Consider the following 11,189-nt stretch of genomic DNA (forward strand, 5'->3'; position numbering starts at 1 on the left):
TTAACGAAATAAATGAAAATCATAGGTGACCGATTATAAATATCTTTGAGTGTAGTGCTTGCGCAACAGTATGTTGGGTAGAACAGCATTTTTTTCCAATCTGCGTTTCAATGTAGCACGGGAATAATATCAAATTAGTGACTAACTAATATAATTAGTATACATAGATATGAAAAACATGGCCTTAACTTAGCAAAGGTAATCAACAGTTATAAATGCGTCAACACGTTTTCATATATCTATCCTTTTCAACAATCTGCAACCGTAGGTAATGAACTTTTTATCTTTATTTACCATTGTATCATGTTTGTTGACGATAGAATTTGTTTAACATACAATTTGGTTTTGTGAAAGCATTGATATCTCACCGGGATGTTGCGTTTAAAATAATACCTTTGGCTCAGTTCATTCTAGGAACAAATGGTCATCAAAGACAGCAGTTATATCAGAGGGAACTTTGACATTTTGCATGATTTCATCCGATTTAATATAACTATTTTGTATTAAAAATAATAAGAGTGCCTACAAAAAGATATAGAATTGCTAACGAGGAAAGAAATATTTAAATTATCAAAACTTTGAGATTGTCCCTCATTTTACATTGCATTAGCCACGTTTGAATAAGACAGGTTTAAGGAGGAATTATAGTAATTTAAAAATCTTTATTTAGAAAAATTACAAAGATGGAATAACAATCCAAAATCATGATATGACATTCATTGTGTACAGTGTGATGTCATCGGTGTTAACATAAGTGGGTCATTACTAATTATAGAATATGGGCAAAATAGATTTTGTACATAATGTTGTGTTTTTGCTGATCCGTGTGGAATGAAATCTCTTTTTACTCATCTTCAGTATTAATTGCATAAAACTAATGTAGTCACTACAGTATACAGAGTCACTGTTGACCACCAAAAGAGAAACTTCTGCATTGTTATTTGCATATTATAACACGCAAAACAAACAATCATGTAAACAATTTGTTTTGAAAGTTTACAATGCCACATACAATGTATACACACGTATACGTATCGTTTGATTCACCCTTTCCGTAACAAGATTAATCCTTGATTTCTTTTTAAATATAAGGCAATTCCATTGAAATTACCTAATATTCTAAAACACTCCGGGGATGGTTATGGCATTTCATTTTAAATTTTTAAAATTAGTTTATCAATTTTGAATTTATCATTACAGGGTATATTCCATTGTACACTTTGGCTATTTTGATACCAAAACGTTATAAATTTTTTATTTTGCCTCTACATGTTGATGAATTAATATGAAATAAAAAATGGAAAACTACACCCGTCGACCAACATGACACAATGAAAATGCTGCAGGCTAGGTTTGACCGAGCCTGCTCATGGACGGTGGTTGAAATTCATGTTTAAATCCACGCCTTGTAACCCCGGGTTGAGCAGAACTTAATTATCTACAAAAGGTATTTAACACATTATCGTTTTCTACTTCACATCATCCCGAAGTATATGAATAATTATGTTAATCATGTCCAGTATGTTGTCTAGTCATTATTTATTGCTGAGTGATCCTGTAAACTGATGTTTATGTGGGTAGCCTGCCGTCCGTATAATCGGTGCCGCGTCAATCTGAGTTTGATAAATAGGTATCATACCAAATTTGTCATCGTCATTCTGTCACATTGTCTTTACGCACATAGACTAGTTACGCCCAGAGACATTGATATACAAAAAGCGGTTAACTGCATTGATATAAAGAAGCTGTTAACCAGTTTTTATGCTGAGGCAAAGATATTTAGTGACTTTGATAACCTGTGTCTTGGAATTTCACTTACGTTTTAAAGTTTTCTTATGATTTAGATACCGTCGATCTGTTACACATCGAAACCGCTACATACATGTATGGTTTACTTGCACTACTTGTTACTTAGTTGCTGAACTGCTCTTTGAATTCCATCTATCTGTTTTTTTAATTCTTGGAAAGTGTGATTGACAGTATCCTTCATGTGTTTATCTTTTTCTTTCAATCTTTCAATCGCTTGTTTTAAAACGTCGATATCTCCTCGCATTTTTTCAAGTTCAAAGTTTTTGAATCCTGGAACATTCAGTTCATTCAGTATCGGCATAATTGGCATGACAGCAACAGTGTCCGTCGAAATACCGCCTTCTACCACTCCGACACAAAGCATCTCGCCGTCGTGGCCATCACAGAATACTAGTGCCCCAGAGTCTCCAAAATCCGCAAAAGGTACCCTTTCACCTTGTGCCGATACAGATAATGTTTTAACTTCTAAGAGATTATGTAATACCATCTTAAAGTCACTTAAATGCTCCCACGTTCTGTAATATTTGACTGACAGGGATGGTGCTTCCATAACAACGGTGCCATCGGTTTTGTCAGAGGTTGCGCCAAATTTCCTGACAGCTCCACATTTCAATCTTGAACATCCAACTGACAAGCCAGAACAAAATTTCATTTCTGTTCTACTGCCGTCTGTAATGAAAATGCACATACATATAGAATTTTTATATATTAGCTTTATAAATACATTTTATTACGATAAAAATTTAAAGGTGTTCTGTATAATGTTGTATTACAATTCTGCATTACGGTAACATTTTATATCTGGTAAAACGGATTTTTTTCCAATCAATTCTAACATTAGACTGAAGAAGAAATGTAACAGACCACCTGTTCTGCAGGTAAAAAACAGAAAATCAATACGCAGATCGTGTTGTACAAATATGCCAAAATATAAATGATAACCTTGTAAATGGGGAAATTCACCCGAATTTGGATATCTTCGTTCAACTTGAAAAAGAGCTATGTCCATGCCACTTTGACCGCCACCACCTTTTCGATAAACGGCTTTAACAAGCCTACCAACAAAAAGGTCAACTCCATATCTGGATGCTAATGCAACATCATTTTCTGGTTGAAATACATACTCGTTGCTTGACGGGCTTCGCCATTCCTTTGTACCTCTGGGGTCATTTGTCAAACCCCTCATTTCTGTGGAATCTAACAGAACATGCGCGCATGTCAGGCCACATAAGCCATATCCTGGATATTCAATAAATCCTCCAACAGTTCCGAGTAATTGTCGAGCAATCTGGCATCCTAACCGCAAGTTTTCGTGATAACTTTTGGCTGTTAACCCGAACGGACTAAACATACCTTCTCTAACATCGATACCAACGTCATTGTAATGCGTCGCAAAGACTTCTTCGTCGATTGGTATATAACCTTTGATCAAAACATACAAGACGAGGCACACTTCCCTTTTAAGTTCCTGAGTCGATGACCTGTAGTTTTTAGATCTTATTGGGCTCCCAGTAATGACAGTTAAGAATTTATGATTATTCATTAAACTGTCAGCATGCTTGTCGATACAATTCTTCACACGTTTGTTTTCATCTTCGGACAAATGTGCTTCTTCATACAGTTTATCATACATGACAAATTTTCCTTCTTCACCAAAACGGTGCTTTTCAGAGTCCAAAAACTTTTCGACAGTCGAATATTTAATTCTCTCCTTAATGTTTATTTCATCCCTTAAGATGATAACGAAGATAATCTTACTGTGATCTTCCGGTCTGTATGTTGGCAGGGCATTTATTATCTTATTACTTTGGTTTTTGATGTAGGAACTAATTTTGCAGCAATTTTTCCATACAATTTCTGACTTCCTTCCAAACTTTTTAGCTAAGGTATTCAAAGTATCTTGATCCGGAAGTGTGTTTGTTTCCATCCAATATCTTGCATATTCTACGTCATTTATTTCCAAACGAGTATGATCTGAAAATATCGACCATATCGTTTTGACTAAAACGGATGTTGTTGATTACACTGAAATTATAAGTACATTTTTGCTTTTGCTGTGTCGACACAAATTAAGGTCAAATAACGACTTTCCAGAGGAAGAACAAATATGCCCCTTTCTAGGCATTATTTCTAGTACAGATGAGTATCTAGGTGGAACCAACGACCTTCCGATGGCTATTTCACTTGAAAGAATTATATACCCCAAATTATGTGGCGAGGGACCAGTGGTTCAAAATAGCTCATGTCAATTATTTGGCTACGGAGGACCCCTAAAAGTAACCGGTAGAGATTCGTGATTTCAGTATATATGACAAACTGATCATGTACTATTCTATTGCTATTGGGCTTGGTTAGAGGAACACATGGCCTTTCCAAATATGAAGCAGAATTTTCAGAATATGGACAAGAGAACCCGCAGCTTGTAGGTGGTGGCAGGTTAAAGGATTATTTACTATCGTTTTGTATTGGCAGCAGAAGGAAGATAAGTGCACTTCAATTGCAACTCGTTGGTATTTTAAAATTCTCTTGGAGGCCTATGACCATATGGATCCCTATGAATGCGTGATATTATTAATGCCAGAAATACCAGTGAATTAAAACTGTCGCATGTTTATAGAAGACATACGAAATTTTGGAATTCGTCTCCATAATTTGAAAAGTGTTAGGGAATATACTGTGAAATCATTAATATTCGTGGGTGACTAATTTTCGTTGATTTCGTGGTTGAGTCAATCCACGAAATTTAATTCCAACGAACAAGTAAAATTCCCATTCATTTTATGTTCAAAAGTTGAAATCCACGAATTCATATCCCCATGAAATTGCCATTTTGACCAAAACCACGAAATTTCATGTCCACGAAATTAAATGATTCTACAGTAAAGCACGTATCTATGTTTTCTGCTAAGATATGTCCAAAAATTGCAAAGAAAAATGTTGTCCATTGCCTCTTTTTTATTGCATGAATTTTAAAGAAATAGATTTGTATTTAGTATTAATTTGTAATATTTGACTACATTAATTAAGGATTGTTTGCCATTTGTGGAAAATTTCCAAATGTCCTTTTACAGAAAATCCCTTAATAAAATAGGACCAATTCAAAACAAAACACTCGCCTTTAAATTACATAATGGCAGTTAAAAGTTTAACTCTTACCTAGTGATGATATAGACTTGGTTTCCTAAAAAGTAAAACAAAACCATGTTACGGAAGAAATAAAACACAAACACGTATACTGAGATAGTAAGTGGAGAACCACTAACCGCGATTTTGCAATTCCTTTTCGAAGTTGTATTTATTACTGTATAAACAAAACCTTTTAACCAAGATTTGTTTCATCAATCCATTCGAAAACAATTAACTTTTGTTATAGACTTAGACATCTTTGCTAGATTAAAAATCGACGCAAGCATCAAAATATCGGCTTTTTCTTTTGGTAAGTTTTCATAATAATGCCTGCTCTGGTAGTTTAAGTCCTGCTGAACTATTTGATGAGTTATGTCAAAGGTATTAAGCTGCATAAATTGTACGAAAGGCTTATGTTTGATCATTTTTATCATTCAACAGTATTGTCTGATCAAATTTAAATTCTCAGTCAAAATTCAGTAATTTATTTTCACCCTACATACTACTGGACTGCCCGTAGTTTAGGCAAAACAAAAAGTATTTGATGGTTAATATAAGAGCTGTGACGCGGTTGTCAGTATATGTTTGTGTTACTTGTGAATTTATGTTCTAAAAATGAAAACTCAAAATAGTAAATATCAATCCCTCGCACATACTTCAGGGTTAATCTTGCTAGATATTCAATGATACTTATGCAACTATTACTGAAGTAACAATCTGCTTGGTAAGTATGGTAATAAAACCTACTTGACACCTACTTGATTTTGACTATTAACCTTTGAAAGGGATTAATCTGAATAAGCCAGTCACATGGTCTTTATAGCACATATTACACAGTCAAATGGATTCACGAAATTTCAATAATTATGTATTTACTGTTCCAATGCATTCTGAAATATGAATCTAGTCCATTTATGATTTCAGTTCATAGTAAATTACATAAAGCACATTCGATTTTCTCTAAGTCAGTCTTGTTCGTTTACATGTTTATCAATTTGGATAACGCAATAGTTGATATATTTAGATGATGGAATGAAAAACGTCAATATTATTTGACGAAATGCCTCTCATATTGAGTAATATTTGCTGCCTATGAAATGGTGTGGTTTATTCAATGAGCTCGTATAAGCACCCTGAATGCATAATACACCCTCCCCGCACCCCCCCCCGCCATAATTCATGAACGGCTTCTAGTAAGGGCTTTGTTCTTGTCACGTATGTTAGTACCTTTCTTTTGTTGTCGAAACTAACTATTTCTAATTGTTGTCCCAGTTCTTGTCCCAGGTTTTGTAGTATAACCTCTATCGGAATAATAACAAATTGACGTGCATTATCCTCGAATCCGCAGACATATATACCCATGCAGTGTAGGATATTATCTCGGTCCACAATGAAGACCGCTGCGCCGCCCTCGTTTGGTTCTAAAAGGTTATATTCAACCGTTTTAAGAATGATCCTTCCTCTCTTGTCATCAACTATGATTTTGGCTGTGGCTGTTCTGATTCGTTTTCCAAATACATATACTTGAGTCCTTTTCCGCGAATTCCTATTGTCATAAGACGGGAAATTTATTGGACTAATTCCTGAAACATGTAAACGAAATAGTTTCAATAAATGTCTGAATGTCCCATAGCATTCTTTGTTTTCCTTAAAAGAAGCTGTATGACTGAAACTTCATTTAACAGTATAGATTCTAATAATTGATACCTGCACACTATTCTTTCATCTTTTTAGTAGTAAAGACCAAACTTCATATGCACACCTTAATGACTCAGAAATAGCAGAATTTCAAGGCAACATATTGAAGATCTGTTTATTTCTTGAATGAGCAGACGTCAACGTAAAGCAAACCTGATCAGCATGTTACATTTCAGTTTTATCTGAACACATCTAAGTTTCAATACACATAATAAAGCTGACATTTATGAGGATTTTTTGTTTCATTACAGTTGAATGTGTTAATATAGTAAAGTAACATAGCATAACTTCGTGTTGACAGCTAAACTCTCATACATACATTTTGAACAATAAAAAGGATCTATTGAATATATAGACTCAAAAGACACCGATATAAGATTCTTTTTATCTCATGTTAGCCTTTCACACTAAATCATCAACCATTGTTCTTTCGTTCCCTATTACAGACAATGTCAATTCAACCAACGTCTTCAATAATAATACAATCTTCAACACTTCTTATGATATAAAAAGGAGTCAAACCTGCAAATGGAAACTTTCCTGTTTTCAAAACTTCCTCTGTCTTTCCCACTAAATCTTGATTAATTTGTATCAGGGCTGCTATGCTACCAGTCCTTCTACCTGCAACAACTCGTCCACAGTCATATGCTTCGTAGTTTTTATCTAGCTTGTCGATAAGTAGTAAAACCCGGGTTTCAGTATCCCGGGTTTCAGTATCTTCGTCTGTATACTTCCAGTGTTGAGATATAACATGATTAGCAGTCACAAAGAACATATTGTCGGTTCCTCTAACAAAAGGTCCAACAACTCCTAGGATACGAGGAGAGTATTGACCAAGTTTTGGTACAATTGTACTTCCCATATTTAACCTACGGTCTAGACCTGAAACGAAACGCGTAAAGATCGCTAAAAAAGTTAACAAACATCTTTATATCAGCTGTAATAACTCTACCGTAGATCTTAATATTTTTAAAATGTATACAAACAAACAAACAAATTAACAAGAATATTAACAAGAAAATAACAACTACATTTACAGAAAGTTGTACTTATCTTTAAATCAAACATATATAATGAAATATTTTTAACATGTGACTACATTATAGAGTCTTTTTTACATGTTGATGTGGTTATAACTTGATTATTTACCATTAAATGTATTGCTTGGAAGCCAGCTCGATTCTTCATCCATTGTTCTAATTCTTGGTTTCGCTGTATATCTTTATAAAAGAATGATGGTAATACTTCACTCAGCTTGAGATAATGGTCACAGCTAGTAACCTAGATTTTAAATATATGTATTCTCAAGTATTTTTTATATATTGCATATTACTACTCCAAGCGCCATAAATCTTGTCTTATTTGAGCATAACTGTCCATTATTTAACTGGTCTTGATCTTGCTAAAATATTCATTCTATTCGACTATCACGAAGGTTGCACTGGAAATGAGGTCTGTAATATGCTAACAATATGTAATACGGCTAATTTGACCAATTATACGGCCATAACTCTGGAACTACTGAAGTGAATTTGGCAATGATCAAACTATTCTTGGATTTTATAAGTATTCAATATTAGTTTTTTTATAACCCCCAAGAAATCTGATCTCTAATGTGTTCATAAAATGAAAAATCAAATCTTTGGAGTTATTTGGGAAAAACATGTTTGATCAATCTGTAATTACAAGATTTATGAAGATTCCTTACAAACCGTAGTCTGTTATGCAGACGTAAAACAATTCAGTTTAGACATATTCACGTGGCATTATTATGACAGAGTTATTAAAGCAAGTTTGTCTATCAACGAACTAAGTTGAAATCTTGTAGCCATGTACGGCTGCGCTAACATCAGTTTTCGAAATAAGTTGCCCACGACAATCATATTCTAAGACATCATCACGAGACAAAGAAAATGATAATGAAAAATTATTTCCAAAAAAACATATGATACATAGCGTTTTAGAAATATAACGGTAGATGGTATTTTGAGACCAATCAAAAAGGCCTTAAGTAAAAAAGCTATAACTAACTGAAATATCAGAATATGTTCGATAAAGATTTTTAATAAAGACCGATTTTGCAGCCGATGTTTCTAACTTAGTCCGCACTTGAAAACTGCCTTTGTACTATATATGCAATTTTAATTTGTATAAACTAATTACGCATGCATTAGAGATAGAAATCATAGATAAAATGTAACTATGTTGAAACGACGTGTCATTCAAATAAATGAATAAAGCGACATAGTGACAGTTTTTTAGAGGCGGGTACATTAGTTTCCTATTTTGTACTAGAGCCGGTGAATAGCCATATCAAACCTGACGATGGTCTTGTGGCCTTACTCTGTGTATGTTTAACGAAGACTCCCGATAAACGTGGCCTCTGACTTGTAAAAGAATTGTGAAATATTGATATATTACACGCTATGTAAGTTTTATGAAGACTGTCCAAGAGCGGTTGCAGATAATATTTTGAAAATGTAAAATTATTATAGCAAACTTGCCAATTATAAAAAGATCTGAATTGTCAATATAGATTCTGTGAAAGTTGTATTAATATTACTAGAAAGTGTTCTCTAACGATAAATATGATAATTCGACTACCACAAGTGTCATAACTCATACTTTCCGATTATCTAAGTTTTTCGAGATTGCATGGCCAATTTCTGTGTAGATTGCATGCAGATTGCGAAAGAAATTAGGCCGCTGATGTGTAATCAATGTAAAACAATTCAATAACTGGAGGTTATTACACAAGGCTGACGGTGCCCGCCTGTGAGAAAATAATGCACGGAGCGGAGCCTGGAGTCTTCCTCCACCAGCAAAGCTGAAAATTCGCCACATGACCTGTAGTTGTGTCGCTGCGACTTTAACCTCCCTCACAAGCCTTAATCAATTAACATATATTCCATACTCAAATTTTAACATGATGTTGTGATATATTTTACCTAGATATTGTGAAGAGTGCTACAAAAACGCAATATCCAAAATGTTAACAGTAAATGTTTTGAAGAAGGCACGAGGGACGGACGATGATCACACTAGCTCACTAACCACTGATAACCTTGACAGACGGTAGTTTACGTACATGTAAAATTGAATTGTTCCTGGTGTGTGTCAAATAGTTTTTAGTGTCATACAGAAGAATTATGTTTCATTAACGCAGAGTAGCTCGCTCGCACATACGAACGCACGCACGCAAGCAAGCAAGATAACCTGCACATATTAAGCACATATAGTAGAGGGTATTACACTGTGATAAATGCATAGACATAGATAAAATAATGGTTTCAGATACGATTGAACCTTGTCAACAATGTTAACAATAGACACTTTATGTGTTTATCTTGTCATAAGTTTACAAAATGTTGTCAGTAAATATCTTAATAATTAACCAAGTTTAATAATCTGGTTCAGAACCAAATGTATCAATAACAAAATAGTTGGTTACTGAACCATTAGATACATGTGTATTTTTTAAAATAAATAACTTACCTATAAATATGTCCTTAAATGCTCAACCTCATATGCAACTAAATATCACCCGAACATAATTATTACGATTCGCGTCCTGCCGATTTACAGTGTAGCTATTTGAAGAAGCAAATATTTAATGTTCTTTTTTTTTAAATTACACATTTGGCAAAATGAATTATATAGATAAAGACATTTGAAAAATTCAGGCTTGTTCAATGCAAGATAATTGAATGCATTCCAAATATTCGATACAAGTGTATACATCGATTTACTTCTTTTGTCATCTCAGCTGTTAAATATAACGAGAATACAAAAGAACTATGTATTCAATTTGCTAAAATAACACTATTGAAATAAAAGGAATAAACGAATAACAATTATCGATTAAGACAATGAATTAGTCATGCTTAATTGTAAATAAAGATAATGTTTGATATGTTTCTTTAGAAAAGAAAAAATGGTAAACGCAAAAATGCATAACCAAATCGATTAATTTCGTAAAGAAGGCCTGTATAGAAAACTAAAGGAAAAGTGTTACTTATTCCAACTGATATATTTACACACAAATAAATTATTTTCAACTATACATGCGCTAAAAACCGCAAAGCTGACTAAATCAGTGTAATAAATGGTTTGTCTTGGTGATAATAGAAAGATGATAATTCAAAATTGTCGCGGTAACTATATTTAAGCAAAGAATCTATTCCGGATATGACTTACTTACGAACAGAATTCGACCGGTATCCGCATATATTAAAATGACGGCATACAATAACTCGTCATAACTGTTTCACTTCGCCAGATTGTGTATTGTGCTTTGACAGCTGATTTCTATTCTAAAAATATCGTTATGTATATATATATATACTTGTAAAATAAACCTGTCAAGAAGAATATTCAATCGTTTTTAATACTAGCGCCAGACCACAAAGATGAAAATGCTACTTTACATGTTGTACCCTACTACGGGGATTTCTGGTGTTTTTGCCGGTGCTGGAAAAATCCATCTTACACCCCGGAGTGAAAGATAACTCTCGTGCTGTAAATGACGTATTACGAACTACATATGTGTAGACAAT

General features: G+C 33.8%; 1 protein-coding gene across 2 annotated transcripts; it reads right to left on the reverse strand.

Moving 5' to 3' along the window:
* Positions 1-642: 642 nt before the first annotated feature.
* Positions 643-10,464, reverse strand: LOC123532349 (uncharacterized). Of its 2 annotated transcripts, none has more exons than XM_045313774.2 (7): positions 10,129-10,464; positions 7,783-7,853; positions 7,156-7,515; positions 6,163-6,518; positions 4,966-4,990; positions 2,752-3,783; positions 643-2,478 (listed from the first exon to the last, which is right to left on the reverse strand). In XM_045313774.2, the coding sequence occupies exons 2-7, from the start codon at positions 7,823-7,825 to the stop codon at positions 1,901-1,903; spliced, it is 2,394 nt and encodes a 797-aa protein (XP_045169709.2). In that variant the 5' UTR covers positions 7,826-7,853; positions 10,129-10,464; the 3' UTR covers positions 643-1,900. The 2 variants fall into 2 exon arrangements, with proteins under 2 accessions (XP_045169709.2, XP_045169699.2); XM_045313764.2 differs by having other exon boundaries at positions 7,783-7,914.
* Between the last annotated feature and the right edge of the window lie 725 nt (positions 10,465-11,189).

The sequence above is a fragment of the Mercenaria mercenaria genome, chromosome 1 (assembly GCF_021730395.1).
Source record: "Mercenaria mercenaria strain notata chromosome 1, MADL_Memer_1, whole genome shotgun sequence".
NCBI lineage: Eukaryota > Metazoa > Mollusca > Bivalvia > Venerida > Veneridae > Mercenaria > Mercenaria mercenaria.